Genomic DNA, 16,900 nt, shown 5'->3' with positions numbered 1-16,900 from the left:
TTAAATAAACATTCCACTTTCAAAAAAGAATAAAGGTAGCACTTTATATTGATGTCACACTACTAAGCATTAGTATTAAGGTATTATTAAGGTATAAGCAAGTGCTTAAATCATCATTTATGTTGAATTAGTCTGTAATTCACAAATATAGATGTGTTTTTATCTGTATTAATATTATATTTATAAATATATCTGTTACAGTTACTCCATGTACAGCTATCACTACTGTACATGGTGTAACTATGTACAGCTATCATTGCTACTACATTACTGCTAGTAATAATCATAATCATAGTCATAATAATATCTCTGTATTTATAAATGTCATAATAAGGAGGGGTAATGCTATATAAATTATGAATTAAGTACATGTTAATGATTTACTAATATCTTAACTGTAGTTAATACTTTGGCATTATTATAAAGACATTATTATAAAGTGAATTTTATGGTAATTATTTCATTGTTCGGGCTTTAAAACATTAACCAAAATTAAATACTGGTGGCAAAATCACAAGGAACCAAATCGTGGTAATACAAGTAATTTTGGATGTGCGAGAAAGCATTTTTCTCACGAAGTTGGTGCCTTTCTGCACAGATGTGGCTCCTGGGTATTTCTGATTTGCACCTGCCAGATTCACTTTACATATGATCTCTACTTCCTCTTGCAGCCACACATTTCTTCAGTTGTTCTTTTTTACCCCCTTCAATTTGAAACTAAAACATAACTTTCATCGCTGTTTTCGCTTTGACCATTGCAAAATGTATAACTGACAAGTCAAGTCAGGTCGGAATTTATTTCTATAGCAGATTTTAAACAACCTCAATTGTTGTACAGGTTCTAAGAATAATACGCTATGCATAAAAATCACTAAATCAAAAATAAATATACACTAAAATCATGAAATGAAAAATACACATAAGTCTGTGTTTGCATAATAAAAACTAGTGAACTCTGCTCAACTAGAACTAATAGCAAGCAAGAATAAGTAGGTTTTAAGCAGTGTTTTGAAACGACTAAGAGAGTGGGTGGCTTTTATGTGAAATGATCGGTTGTTCCTTCAATTAGGAGCCACAAATGAAAAGGCTCTATCACCTCTGCTTTTAAGGTTTGATCTAGGAATATTGAGGAGCAGCTGGAAATGCAGCGACGCAAAAGTCAGTTGAATAAGGTGGTGCCAAACCATTGAGACTCTTGAAAATCTGAAAGTCCCACTAGGCTGATCATTTTCACCAACCTAGTGGGAAATATTGGTAGGTTGGTGAAAATTAAAGAAAAAACTCAAATCTTCCCTACAGTGATGGAATCCAGCAAATGTTTTGCTTTGGGTGGCATTTTGCTGGAGTGTTTTTTGGGTCTTTTGAACTTTTACGCTCTTCATTACCCTCCCAATGGAATATCTTTTAAGCAAAAAAACAGCTTCTTTCCACCTGTAGAGTTCCAGAGGCTTATAGCATCAATACAACACAGAGTGAAGTTGTTATGGCAGCACATACTGGTCTAACACAATGTTAATACCAACTTTGTCTTAGTTCTGGCTTTAATTTTTTCACTCATCTGTAGTTTAGTGTAGTGGATACTATTTCTGCAAACTCTTTGCATCTCTGTTGCTCATCTTTGCTGAACCGTTGTTGAGCATGTCGCATAATACGTATCTTACAAACTGTAAACATGAATGTCTTCACGTATCCTCAAGTCATCCAGGTAAGGGAAACCCAGGAAGCTGATTCTGTTCACCTGGACGTTGAATTTCCTTCGGGATTAATAAAGTATTCTGATTCTAATTCTGATTCTGAATTTACAGTTTCAGAAATGTTTCATGACTCATCCAGGTGACTTCTTCGGGCTCTGAATGCAAAATCCAGATGAACAGAATCAACTTTTTGGAAACATGAATGTGGGACATTCGCAAACTGTAAACACAGTTTTAGATCTGAATCTGAATTTAGATCTGAATTCCCCCAAGTTTCCTTTGTTGTGACTCTGCATGACTGTAAAACTGATGCATAAAAGATAATGACCTTAAAGGAAATGTGCTTAAGTGTAATCCAGGTGTTGTAATGTAGATCTATATTATGAGACCTGATGTTCAGCGTTTTAATTTGTCTGCTCATTAGTGGTTTATTCATGGCTGATATTAATGAGATACTTAATGATGCATTGAGTCTGTGATACACACTAGAGAGTATATTCACTGTTATGATGCACCCTTTCACACCACTAGAGGGTGATCTTATTGTGCATGAAGCCAAAGGGCACTTATAACTTAAAAGTGACTTGCAAGAAAGTCCCTGTTCTGAACAACAGCAGTTGATCTTGTGACCTTTTAAAAAAGACTCCCTCCCCCACTGCTCACATTTAGTCAGCGGCTCTCTGTCCACCTGACATTATCAAATAGAGATGTGGTGTGCTTTGCAGAGACCCTGTTTGCATTTACTGGGAAGTAAAACTAAAAAGAAATCACATGAGAGGAGGAGGTGAGAAAACATGGGGGTATATATGGCTAACTTTAAGAGAAAGCTACTTCTCAGAAATGGAAGGTACTCTTTACTAAAGTATATCTAGATAAAAGCTCCTTGAATAAATCAACATCCCAATGTATTTCTCTTTGGTATAATTTAGATATTGAGGTTTGTGCTAGATCCAACCAATCCTCTTTCTGATACAGTTTCAGTGGACTAAGCATAAGTCACATGCAATCACAATAAAAGAAAGAGTGTGGTACTCCCATGGGCACCAGACTCGTTCTCTTGTTGGAAAAACTGGGTAAAGCCTGAAACAGTTTAAAAAGATGAGGAAGGCTAGATGACATTGCAGGTTCAGCAGTCTATGTCCTATTTGTTTTAGGGAACTTATGTTAACCAGTAAATCAATACCCTTTACACATTTACAGTAATGAATGAGCAGAATCCAGCAGACAGAGGAAGAAAAGTAATTTGTATGTGACGCTTTTAAGCCTTGATATGCAGCAGAGACAATGATGGACACAGTGAAAAATCGGAGAATTGTGCAGGAATAAGTGATTGTTAACGGTTTAACAAGGGGTATTTTTATGAGTCATTTCTTAACCAGAAATCGATATATATCTACCCATAACACACATTACGCCATCAGCTTTCTTTGTTAATCTGCAAAACAGGAGTAATGAACTGAACTACTGAAATTTTGTGTAGGATGAGGTGTAGAGATAAGGCCTGATAGTCACTGTGGTTTATTGCACACATACTGTAGATAAAAGTACATACTTTATTCATGTGATATTTAAAGATATAGGTTGCCTTGCATCCCTCATGTTAGATAATGTAAGTTTCTAAAGAACATGGAAAAATATTGCTGCCTAATCACACATAATAACTCGCATGCTGGCAACATATTAATATGGCTTAATGCATGATGAAGCTATATGCCTGTTATCCACACTAGCTCATGATTTATTCTTATCATCAAGTGAAGTCTGACTTTCAAGACCTTTATTTTTGATTTATTTAAGTGTTAGTACAGAAAAGTAAGCACATTCACCCAAACTGGGGCTATAATTAACATAGATTTTTAGTTGTCTCTGTTCTTCTATCTTCAGCCATGGTTAAGTGCAAAAGAAAAAAAAAGAAACAACATATGCAATGCATCAAACCACATAGGAGGTCGTGCTGAACAAAGTGTCACAGGAAAAGGTAGACAAAACCTAAAAGAGGAAACCAGTAATAAGACGAGTTTCCTGAGTTTAAATTTTATATTTGTCAGTGAAAAAACAGAAATTACATAAACAAAAGAGTATACAAAGTGAACTGATAAACACCAGAATGAGTCTTTGATAGTAACTACTGCCTACATTTTAGGGGGGGAAAAAAGTGAAAGGGGAATTCCTGAAAGCTTCCTCTTCTCATATCTGGTGTAGACACACTCCAACTGTGTTTTTTTCTGATAGTGCTCAACACAAATTACATTATGAGCCCGGTGAGAGCATGGAAAGGGGAAAAGAAAAGACAAAAGAGGAAGAAAGAGGCTCTCTTGTTGAGAAAGGCAAGAGCAAGCGAGAGATGAAACTAGCAGCAACGTCACGGATATAGTCACAACAGGAAACTCATCATCTGAGAGGGAGGGGAGTTAGGCGAGCGACGAAGGTACTTGGTGGGAACTATGTAAATAAAGTCATTTTTGAAAAAGAAGGGGCCTCTTCTTCTTCGTACCGCAGATGTGTAGGCAGCACAGTATCAGCAGAAAACAGCTGCTTCCTCCTTGTTAATATTAATCAACAGTTTAGTTTAGTTCTTCTGTACAGTTACACAGAGCCACTGTGGAGGCTGGATGTTTCTGTCGGTGATGATTGGAATAAGGGACTCTATTAGCGACTACAAACCGGATTCTAACTAAATGGTGTATTTCCAGATACTTGAAATGGATATCAAAGCCAAATTGCTGGGTTTTGTCTTCTTAATGATCTACATGAGCCTTGTGTCAGGTAATTAAAAGCTTTTCTTACGTTCTATTTGTAATCTTACTTAGTATGAAAAAAACTCACAGTTGATTATTTACTTAAATAACAATTTAAAAATTATTTAGAAGGTACTATATTTTTCCTTCATGATCATTTATAATATTTGTATTATTTCTATGATCAGATGAAGCCTCATACAATCATACCAGTAAATGAGCTCAACAGCAAGAGTGGAAATTCTGTTCCCTTTCCAAAAAACCCAGAGTCACTTAGTTGGAGATCCCATAAATCAAAGCTTGTCAGCTTTTGACCACAAGTTTCACACAAAAACGTCTGGCAGTAACACTTTCGGAATATGTTAACAGGGTTTTACATTACCATTGACTTTATAGCTCATTCCCTATATACAGGAATTCGAAGCTTCGTGTTTGAAAAAGATATGTGTGTATATATATATATATATATATATATATATATATATATATATATATATATATATTTAAACTTCCATTATTGTAACAATTAATGTACATCTTAACCTCTTTTTTTCAATATCAGGAGCAGAGGGCATTCCTGGTCCTGCCAAAGTGATGGTGAAAATTTTGGATGGCGAGGTAATACTACATTGGGATACACCCGAGGATGCACCTTCAAACTATTACTACAATGTGGAAATGGCAAAGTAAGTTTAACTTACATATCAATAAGAATCCTTTTACAGACTTACAATATGTCAATCTCTGAACTTCCTTATCCTTATTTCTTTTTAATTACATTTTTATTCTCTGTGACTTCATTTTGATTTTGTCTTCAGTTTGTTTTTCAAGCATTTGATGCTAATTGTTTTTCAACTAAGAGTTACTAAAACTTTTTTTAAGTTTATATTTTTATTTTGGTGACTGTTTTCTGTCCTTAGGTACCAAGATGACTGGGCCGTGTTGGCAAGTTGCACACTGATTAATGAGACCTACTGCAGCCTTAACAGTTTTATAACTGATTTTGATTCTGGCTACAAGGTCAGAGTTCAGCTGGTAGCAGGAGGTGATGAGTCTATTTGGGTTCGTAAGAAATTTCTCCTGAATGAAAGTAAGTACAATTTGTTGTGTTATTTTTAGATTAAAATGCTCTAATTAATCATTCAGACACATAATAAGATTATTTTCTTTCCCTTCTCTGATCATAGGCAAACTGCAACCTCCCTCCTTCACATTGTGGGCTACATCCAGCACTATAACCGTCTCTGTTCACCCAAAACCCATTTTGAAGAAGATTTTTCCTTTTGGTTTAAGGTACACCATCTACCTAGAGGAGAAAGGACAAGATAATAAGGTAGGTTAGATTAGGTTAAAGCAATAAGGTTTTTCACAATTCAACTTCACAAACAACTTCACAATTTAAGACTGGAAAATATAATGATGAATTGCCCTTACTTTCATTATTTAAAGCTTATTTAAAGAATAAAACAGCTGACTATGTTCTTGCCCTACAGAATACCACGACATACTTGAAGGATGACATGGAAGAGGATCAGAAGACTACTTTCACTTCTCTCCATTGGGGTAAAGAGTACTGTGTCAGCGTCAAGTCAGAGGGCAATGGAAATCTCCCCGCCAGCAGTGTTTCCAAAAAACAGTGTCTGCTGTTGCCAGAGCAAGGTAAAGAAAAAAATGGTAGATTATTTAAGAAAATTATTAACTAGGTCTACTATAAATCACATTTACACAGGGCCTGAAAACAGGAATGGCAGCTAAATGCCAAACATTTGAACATTTTTCAGCATTAAAACAAATCTTAATAAAGCATCTATCGTCCACTGTTTGTGGTAGATTTGATTAGATTTAGATTACACCTTTATGAAGTATCATTGTTAGTATGATAAAAGCTCAGCTATAGCCTTGCTTTTTTTCAGCAAGACACTCACATTTGCTAAATTCTTTGGTGCTTTTGCTCTTTTCAGAGTATTACATTATTGCCGTATCATCCCTATCATTTGTGGGTGGGCTGGCATTAATTGCAGTCATAGCAGTCTTCCTGCTGTGTTACCTGAAACGTCCAGAGAAAACACCTGCTGCACTGGTAAGTACAGTAAACTATAGACAACTGCGCACACTTGTAGTGTCAACTATTTGGAAAACAGAAAAACAGTATTTTAAAAAGAGATCTTACAATGTACACTAATCCAATGGTTCATAAATCAAATCTAAATTTCTTTTTTCTTTGACTCACCTTAGAAATCCCCTGCTAGTGGCTGGCTTCCACTCTATGTTGAAGATGGGGCTGTGGAGGTGGTTACAGACAAAGGATGGTTTCTGTCACCATACAGAAAAGACATGAAAGATGGTGTGAAAGACCCAATCAGTCATCTTACAGTAACAGAGGACAATGAAGAAGAGGAGAGGAGGACCAGCATGGATAGTGGGCTCAGTATGGAGTCTAACTCAAACATTGAAGAGAATCCACCAATGAGACAAGATGACAGTGGCTGTGGAAGCATGGGAGGACCTGAAAGCACAACTAGCAGCCAAACAGATTACCCACTTGAGAATGAGCGGGCTGATTCCATTCGGAAAAGAGAGGACAGTGGGGTGGGTCTGGGATGCCAGATGATTTCTTGCATTAACTTGGATGGGCAGGACAGTGGGCCTCTAAAAGAGTCTGCTGCTGGAGGCAACTATCGCAGCCAGAGTCCTTCAGATGTGCAGATGCAAGCTTCTGATGATGAGGAAACATTTAAACAGATACTTCCAGACTTGGTTTTGGCCGAGGTGGTCACGGGCTACAGAGCTGGGCCTCAGTCGTGTATCTGTTCAGGAGCTGGTCAGTGCATTTGGTGTCATCAGCAAGGCCACGATGAAACCAAAGTCATCAAACAATATAGAAAAGTGTCTATTGAAAATGGACAACTTGTAAGCCAATCTGATTTAATAGACTCTTACAAAGGAGATGTTACACATCCAGGTTACTCTAGAGAGAAACAAACTGACACACACATGATGGATGACTTAGAATCAAATTTCTTTCCACTGAGGGATTTTCCTCTGCTGACCTCTCTGTCCCCACTGCCCTTAGTGAAGTGTGGGCAGGACTTCAATATGAACAATGTGTCCCTTTCTCTCTGCGATGTACAGCTGAAAATTGACTGATAAACTGTGAGATGTGACAAAACACTTTATTTAAAAAGAACAAAATCCTGCCACCGCATGTCACAATGCAATACTGGAGCAATAAACTCATATTTTCTACACTTAATGAAACAGAAGCACTAGAGTGAGGTAAAATGTTCCAGTGCCAGAAACTGAAAAAACATGCGGAAATCTTGGGGATAAAACCGAGTGGTTAACAGGCAGTTACTGAACATACTGTAGGAAGGAAACAGAGGTTAGATTACAGAGCTACTGACTGGTAACTGTTGGAAGGAGTCTTGGGAGATGATGAAGACTGAGAAGATTCTAAGAAACGCCCTTTTTAACCCTGTTTCACTGAGTCTATTTACAACTGACTAATGTGTTGTCTGCCGGAAGTGAAACTGTGTGGGGAGCACTGAAGAGAAACGGCTTGATAGTTATGTGCTCTTGGACATTTTGTGATTTCATCGCCGCCAACAATGAACTTTATTGCAGTTGCCCACATTGGAGTGTTCTTGTTTCTCAGCAGTGTGTTTAATTCACACAGTTTCGTGATACTTAATCCACAAACTTTTTACAATAACAAGTGGTTTCACCTTACTTGTTATTGTAACGAGCAAACTTTGATATAAAAAGCATTTTGTGTCTGATTCTCTTTCATGTTTTCTTACATGGCAAAATATATTCACGTTTGTGCTTATAAGACCAGCTACTTCTTTGTTCAATCTATTTATTAGTCTATTTATTTAATGTCTTTGTTGATACATGTGCTACTCATGATTAAAACTTTATCCTTGGACTAGTCTGTAAAATTCATATGTTGCCAAGATTCCTAAAAACAATGCCTAAACCTAGCTAAACAGTGAGTGAAAAGTGGAAAAAGTGAAAGTGGAACGTGAAAATATTTTTTGAAAAGAATTATTAACATAAGCTAAAAAGTCAAACTCTTTTTATTCGAATTTAAGTCTTATCCAGTCACCTGCAACTTTATGTGGCATTGCAATGTATTTTGTTGAACAGCAAACTTTTTATCCAATTTAGATTTAAGCGAAGATTATTTTTAGACACTCACAAGTCAGTGAAACCAGTTGACAGACGACATGCTGTTTTCAGAAACCATGACTAAAGAAAACCCAAGGAAAACCCTGAGACAACAAAATGATACCTTCTTTAAAGAACCATTACACAAGACAATCTGTAGGCTACTAGGGATCTCCATATGCAAATTATGTACAGGAACCAGGTCAGTGGTTTTGAAGCTTCTAAACTGAGAAACAAACACTTCCTCTGTCAGGCCTTACCCCATTTCTAAAAAGTCCCGAGAAGAGAATGAATATTGTCAATATGGGTTGATTTTCATACACCAAACATAGCATTAGGGAAATCCTGTGACAAGTATTCTATGTATAAACGGCATACAGGGAAGTAAGACAGTTTCATGCAACTTATCATAATATTTTTACATATACACTGATGATTATTGTAGAACATTAACATGTTGGGAATTCCTGTGGTAAAACTTTCTTTTTGCGCTCCTGCTGTTCCCCTACTTTTTTTGAATGTCTGTGCATTTTCCAGGTTGGTAATTGAACTTGAGGGGAACTCCCAGTTCAATTACCAAAACTGGAAAAATATTTGGCTAATTTTAAGACAATTAAAATGCAACACAAAACTTCCAAAACTAGGTTTTGTCCTTTGTATGATTTCAAAATATGCCTGCACCCACATAAGTTAACAATGAGAAACATGTCACTTTGTTTTTCCCATTATTGCTAGATTAAATCCTTCTCTGTTGAGAAGTTACTGTACTTACAGTACTAGAGCAAATGCACAGACAGGTTATGGCAGGTATCACAAGAACTATAGTGCAGCTTATGCTTTATCTTATGTTGCCAGCAAAGACTAACATCACAGAAATAAAACACGTTAGAAGAAAAGTCTCAGTTTTCATCTTTTCATCAAAAAAATGAAAAGCCTTCCTCACATGATCGCCAGCTTAATTCCCAATGAAATAACAAAAATATGGAACTGTTCTCCATTTAATAATAAAACACTGTCACTTGAATCACTGAGTCAATAAACTACTATCCTACTATAGAAAATACATTGTAGATACTAAATCCTTAACAATACAACTGATCGGTGCTGAGAATCTAATATTCCTGCAATAAAACAACAGCAAATCTAAATCTGAACCCAAGTAAAAAAAGAACAACTTTTATTTACCTATTTTTGGTGATGTTTACCAATAAAAACAATAAATATTAAATGTTAAATGTTAACCAGAGTATTGGAACTGTTTCAGAATTACTATTAGAAAAGACAGTTTTGCATGTAATCTTATATTTACTCTTTGCTGACTCATTTTTTGAGACTTGAAACTACGTGAAACATCTTTGTCTTAAAAAAAAAATATCTGAGTGATGTTGTGAAGATATAAGACCTCAATGTCTAAAACCAAAAGGTTTATGCATTGCCCCGGGGTTTCATAGCTGATTTTTGTCAGTTCAGTAATCCATGCATATCCAGTGATCAGTGACTGCAAATATCTTCACATGCAAATTTATGTGCAGTCAGTGAACTATTTTGGGCACTGAAAAGTTAATACATTATATTTTCTATTTTAGAGCTTTAGTAGAGGATGTAAGTGTATTGTTGTACAGATATGAAGGTTTGTTTTTACAGTTTGAGTTAAAAAACCATCTAAAACTATTTCAGTTGTGAAAAACTTTTGTCTTTTGTGAGAAATGACTCATTTTCACTGAATTCAAAAGATGACATTTATTCACCCCCACCTCAGAGAGGTCATTGTTTTTTCAATACATGAGTTAGACAAGGTTCAGTTTCATTATGGGAAATAAAATAATGAGACTATAAGGACTCTACCAACTATCACAAGTATCAGAAAGGAACCATTATGTGCATGTGCATTAGGAGGGAAGTCACCTGCAGCTTACCAGAAAACTGCCGTGTTGCTGTGGTTGAGTTGTTGATATTCTGCCTTCAATGCAAAAAAAAAAAAAAAATCTCCTCTGCAATACAAGTGTATATATGCTTCCTCCCATTGGTGTGTGTGCATGTGTGTGTGCATACTCAAATCTGTATCACGGGACACCGCAACATCTTGTCAGTTTCTCATGACACATAACAAAACTGCCAGTGCGAAATTGGACGCAAATATTTATTTACATGTATAATTTTATATTCTTAAAATCACATGATATTAACAGCAACATAGTTCTGCATATACAGAAAAAATGCAACACCTCTCCTTGTTTTAAGAACAAGTTTGCATTTTCTTAAACATAACTATAGAATAAAGTTGTTGCATGATAGAAATATAATCAAAAGGAATCAAAAAGTAACATAGTAAACAAACCCCTCAGTCTGGGTTTTCCTCAGGTTTTTACACCAACATAAAGCAGCAAATAACAAGCAGGAACAGAGCCAAACATGTTGAAAAAAGGTAGGTGGTGTGTAGGAAAGTGACAAACGACTGAATGCCTTCCATCAAGGTGATGATCGAAACACAGACAAGGTGTTATTTCATGCTTCTGCTAATGGAGAAGGGAGGGGGAGCCTTCTTCAGGCCGACTTTGCTGTGAAGCATAAAATCAAAAGCACCCATGTGATCATGAAGCAAAGGAGGAAATAAAACTTTTAAAATGATGTGAAAGGTCTACACTCAAAGGTCATTGTTGAAAAAATCTACTTACGTGAGCACTTTGTCTTTCACCGACGGAGCTACAGAATAAAAGGAGACATAATAAGCAAGGTTTCTAAAGCACAATAGTCCAGTGGATTTATCATGCTGTAGCATTACTGCTGGGCAGTGATGCAGTCAAGCATTTAACCACACATATGACAGTTTCAGAAGGATATTTAGAGAGTTGTTTCAGTCAAATTATTACACCATGTGGATAGTTTCTTTTATTTTCCTTTTTTGTGCATGTTGAAATCGATGTTTCTGAAAAATAAGCTGGTTCATTCCACTTCTGTGGAACTGACTCTCTCTTGACCTCCTGTACATACTGACTTTGAATAGAACCAAAAATTTCATATTTGGAAAGTTTAACTTTTTTGTTGCCACTGATCTTCAGTCTCGCATACCTCAACCTCTTCTCCCTTTTTCCCTTCCTTAAGAATGGCTACTTGAAAGCCACCTTTCCACTGACACCATTTCTGATTAAGCCTTAGTGCACAGTAGATCGATCAGCTGAAGAGCCAGATGCATCTGTCAGGAAATAATCCTTTGCTGGATTGTTTCCTCTTTCTTAAGAACGTGACTTTCAGATTCTAAATTTATGCTATGTCTCCATACAACACTGGCTCATCCCTTGAGTTAGTTGCCTTTTTTATGCTTGAATTACTCAATGTAATTTACTTCAGTTTAAAGTGGCTTAACAAACAAAACGAACGAGGGTATTGAAATGAATTCAATACCCTTGTTACTCACAGTCAGAGGTTAGTATAATGACTTATAATGACTGTTAGACTTGACTAAGTGTACGTTTTTTAATTGGGGAAGCAGCAGAGATGCTGCAGACACAAGCTATATTCTTCGTGACCAAAAGGAGACTAGAAAATGTATGCTTTTGTTATCTCACCTTTTTTCTTGCAGCATTTTTTACACGTTTTACATTTGTACTTGCAGCAGAATTGTACAATGCCTATGGTGAATAGAATGAACAGGATTCCAAAGCCAACAAGAATCCCAACGGCCGTTGAGTTTACTCTGCTTTCTGCAAATAGAAAATTAGTTAATTAGATCAATACTACAGACTAATACATTTTCCAATAGCCTTACAGGCATGTAAATAATAATAAACAAGGTTTTAAATGACACGGAAATTGAATTTCATGGGGTATTTCTAACAAAAATGAATTACCAAACAGTCTGTCTGGTTTCTTGGGCCTAATTAGATCAATATATATATGTGTTTGTTTTGAATGAATATTGTCCCTGATTCTGATTGGAAAATCAATCTGTAGCAAAAACTAAAACTGGCCATTGCCATTGTGGTTCTCTTTGATGCAAAACTGAGAGACCAAGCGTACAGACAGTTAAGAGTATTGCTTTCAATAAAAACAAGTATCACACCATAAACTCTTTATAAACTTCCAGAACCGTTAACAGCTTTCAAGAAAGATCTCTGTAAGTTAAAAGTTGACAGCTTGTAATACATAATGCATGTAAAACACTTAGTCACTGTATGAAACAGAAAAGCAAAACCAGCAACACATTTAAAGGCAGTGTATCTCTAGAAAAAACAAGAAAGAAATGAAGTTTGAAGAAAACTTTCTGCGAAAGTCCAGTACGTGACAAGAAAGATAAATCTGACTCATTACACAGAACAGTTTTTGATACTTTCTCGAGTGTGTCACACTTACTGTAAACAAAACTAAAAAAAGGTATCTCAGCTTAAAGACTCTTACCACCATTCCCCATAGTTGATTTCTCAGGATGACTGTTGTTATCACTTTTCTTTCTTTGAGTCTCCTCCGTCTGTTTGGAGTTGAGCTGCGTCACTCACTTTCTCGACTTTACATCAGCCTTTTTTAAGTTATTTGCCTCAACTGTGAACTAGACCAAAGGTTCTCTGTCGTCCGCTGTCTTCGCCTGCGTCTGCTTTTCCATGTCCCCATACCAGTCATGCTTTAAAACCGGTTCATCTTCTTTCTATATTCTCCACCTCTTCTACCCTACCTTCATTAACAATTGCTAGAACAATAGAAGCGGTTCTACTAGCCCGTCATTCCTGTTGCATTGTCACTCTGCGAGCAGTGGAAAACCTTTTAACAAATCAGTCACCAGTTTGATGATTAAATAACCGGACACGCAAACTCAAAAATAGAAAGTTAAGCTTTAAGAATACTATGTTGAACATAGAGCCTTACATTTGTGATGAGACTATTTTGTGACTTTAAATCAGGACATAGAGCAATCTACTAACTGTAAGATTGGTAGTTAAATCTCTGGCTCTCTTTGCCATTAAGATAAAGACTGCAGTCCCTATATTTGCCCCTGTATCAGTATCTTAGGCATGAGACTGAACCCCAGGATGCTCCTGATATAAAGTACTTAAATGTAGGAAAAAGTGATTGTATGAATGGGTGAATGAGGCATGTTATACAAACTGCTTTAAGTTCTCAAGTTGAGTAGAAAAGTCTTCTACATAAAATCCTGTTCATTTACTATCCATCTATTTGACACCTGAATTAGGTGGTGCATTGGGACTCCTGCTGGATGGCTGAGTTATCACACATCTTTGTGACAGCAAACAGTAGGTGAAACCAAATTTTACCTGGGTGAAACAGCATATGAATAGATCTGAGTAAAAAAGCAGTATTGGTATTGAGTTACAAGTTGCATACAAAGAAGTCTGAAAATACAACATGCTGCAAAGGTTTTGTATAAGTCCAGCCAGAAGATAATGTTTTGTTATTGGCTAGTTGTTTTTTATTTTCTGTTTTTTCCCTGTGAAAGTATCACATAATAGGTGGGCTTCTGTAGAATATACAAGGAGAATCCAGTGCAGTGACCCACCAGCTTCAAGACTTTATTAACATTTATTCTTAAAGTGAACCTTTTGGGATTCATTTTTATATTTTTTGTCCTTCACAAGTTTTCTTGATACTGAGCCTAATATGTATTTTGTATGTTGTTGTATTATATTGTGCATATTTTGTCTATCTGTGTGTTGTTGCACATGAGAATAGAAAACGGTTGCTATAAACTCACCACAATTTAACAAGTACTGTGCAAAACAAGTCTAAAAGATGTGCTGACACTTATGCACGAGCCATTACCAGTGGTTAAATGTTTCCTGTTATTAAAACTGTCTGAGTGAATCATATTATGACATCACGAGCCTAATCACAAAATGCAAACCACAGCGCTGCACAGCAAGTTAAATGCCTTCCCTAACTGCATATCATAAACTGATAAATGTGACACATTCTCTTGCTGCTGACAAACCCAGATCAAAATGTCACCTCCACATTTATCTGGAATTTGAGCTAAATGTGTTACCTCAGTAACACATTTAGCCCTTTTATTTTTCCTTCCGTTATTCAACTTTTCTACCCTTAATGCTGTTTCATCTCCAGGTATTTATGACGTGGAATCGTAGCATTTACTTGTGGGAAAATTCCTGCTTATTGAAAGGAACCAAAAGAGAGCAAAGAAATTGGTGTTGCAGTTGTGCTCCACTTTTGAATTATTAGTTTGCGTATTATTTATCTCACTTAGCCAGTCTACTTTGACTCGACCAGCCACATTAACAGTATTTGCCCTCAGTTCTGGCTCCTGAGGGTTTTTGTAGTTCACTGACTTTACTTGCGCAGCACCATATGGTCACAATTTTAAATCATCCAAAATTTTAACCATAATGACATTTACTTCCTGTTGTTCTTAAAATAAGATAATCATCACAGTAAGCATTAGCTTTTAACAGTTAAATAAGTATTGAAACTATAAGACATTCACCCGCACTTCTTACCATCATTGATCGGCTGTGGAGGGGTGACAAAGCACTTTGCATGTGAACAGTAAACAAGAAAGTTCACATGTATCGAGACTAACAGTGTAACCTGTAGTCCCAAACCATCTATATGTGCACAGTGATCCTGACCTTCCTGCAGTTTTATCTATTTTGACCTCTGGCAACGTATGCCCAGTCACTGCATTCCTGTGGCTGCACGTTGCTGATGTCCACAAATGCTGCTGCTTGCTGATTAGAAGCTTGGCTCACAGAGCAACGCTGCCGGGTGCAGTAATTACACCCAAAGCCAGATGTCTGACTGAAATATGCAGGCAAAACTAAACCTGATATTTGAGCACTTTGCTTTGCAATTTCTATCAAACAGAAAATGTTAGTTTGATGTTTATTGTTATTTGTAGTAACATGATTAACAGTATTTTTTTTATTTTGAGCCTTATTTTTTATCTTCCTTTTTTTTTTTGCTTTCAGTCTCTTTTTGCAAAACTGTAGTGCATATATTGGTTTTCCCAATAACAACAATATGGTGACTGTATGGTGACCAATATGGTGACCTTTCTTAAGTTTTGCATCTACAGGATGGGCCATTTATATGGATACACCATAATAAAATGGGGATGGTTGGTGATATTAAAGTCCTGTTTGTGGCACATTAGTATATGTGAGGGGGCAAACTCCTCAAGATGGGCGGTGACCATGGTGGCCATTTAGAAGTCGGCCATCTTGGATACAACTTTTTCAATAGGAAGAGGGCCATGTGACACATCAAACTTATTGGTAATGTCACAAGAAAAACAATGGTGTGCTTGGTTTCAACGTAACTTTATTCTTTCATGAGTTATTTACAAGTTTCTGACCACTTATAAAATGTGTTCAATGTGCTGCCCATTGTGTTGGATTGTCAACGCAACCCTCTTCTCCCACTCTTCACACACTGATAGCAACACCGCAGGAGAAATGCCAGCAGAGGCATCCAGTATCCGTAGTTTCAGGTGCTGCACGTCTCGCCTCTTCACACCATAGACAATTGCCTTCAGATGACCTCAAAGATAAAAGTCTAAGGGGGTCAGATCGGGAGACCTTGGGGACCATTCAACTGGCCCACAACGACCAATCCACTTTCCAGGAATCTTTTCATCTAGGAATGCTCGGACCTGGCACCCATAATGTGGTGGTGCACCATCTTGCTGGAAATACTCAGGGAACGTGCCAGCTTCAGTACATAAAGAGGGAAACACATCTTGAGGAGTTTGCCCCCTCACATATACTAATGTGCCACAAACAGGACTTTAATATCACCGACCATTCCCATTTTATTACGGTGTATCCATATAAATGCCCCACCCTTTATTTTAATATCTATATATATAAACATGATGTTGACAAATGATACAATGGCCATCAGTAAGTTTCACAAGTTACAGAGACTGTGGAGGCCATTTGAGTACAGTGAACCCATTATCAAGTTCAAGAAACAAGTTTGATACAGCCATCAGAAAATGGGTACACTGTAGTCATAAAGGGAAGGGTATGATCATCAGTAATGATCACATAGGCTGTGGCATTTAAATAACACTCAGTTGATGCTAAGGTGCCCAAAATATACCAAGAAAATATCCTTCATAGTATTATACTACCACGATCGTGGCTCAAGAGTTGTAATCGGAAGGTTGCTGGTTCGAGCCCCGGCTCCGACAGTCTAGGTCATTGTGTCCTTGGGCAAGACACTTCACCCGTTGCCTACTGGTGTTGGTCAGAGAGCCCGGTGGCGCCAGTGTCTGGCAGACTCGCCTCTGTCAGTGCGTCCCAGGGCAGCCGTGGCTACAATGTAGCTTGC

General features: G+C 36.9%; 1 protein-coding gene and 1 long non-coding RNA gene across 2 annotated transcripts; one reads left to right on the top strand and one right to left on the bottom strand.

Moving 5' to 3' along the window:
• Positions 1-4,180: 4,180 nt before the first annotated feature.
• On the top strand, positions 4,181-8,360 carry il10ra (interleukin 10 receptor, alpha). Its single transcript, XM_006795412.3, has 7 exons — positions 4,181-4,460; positions 4,995-5,118; positions 5,353-5,522; positions 5,620-5,765; positions 5,926-6,091; positions 6,394-6,512; positions 6,668-8,360. The coding sequence occupies exons 1-7, from the start codon at positions 4,373-4,375 to the stop codon at positions 7,577-7,579; spliced, it is 1,725 nt and encodes a 574-aa protein (XP_006795475.2). The 5' UTR covers positions 4,181-4,372; the 3' UTR covers positions 7,580-8,360.
• A 2,374-nt stretch (positions 8,361-10,734) lies between these two features.
• On the bottom strand, positions 10,735-13,181 carry LOC148098877 (uncharacterized). Its single transcript, XR_015720036.1, has 4 exons — positions 12,998-13,181; positions 12,169-12,303; positions 11,278-11,305; positions 10,735-11,160 (listed from the first exon to the last, which is right to left on the bottom strand). It is a non-coding gene; the product is annotated as an uncharacterized LOC148098877 (long non-coding RNA).
• Between the last annotated feature and the right edge of the window lie 3,719 nt (positions 13,182-16,900).

This window comes from Neolamprologus brichardi, chromosome 14 (genome assembly GCF_056152115.1).
Source record: "Neolamprologus brichardi isolate AB-2024 chromosome 14, ASM5615211v1, whole genome shotgun sequence".
NCBI classification, from domain to species: Eukaryota; Metazoa; Chordata; class Actinopteri; order Cichliformes; family Cichlidae; genus Neolamprologus; species Neolamprologus brichardi.
The sequence above is the reverse complement of the archived record's forward strand: the minus strand, read 5'-3'. Positions and strand labels throughout refer to the sequence as shown.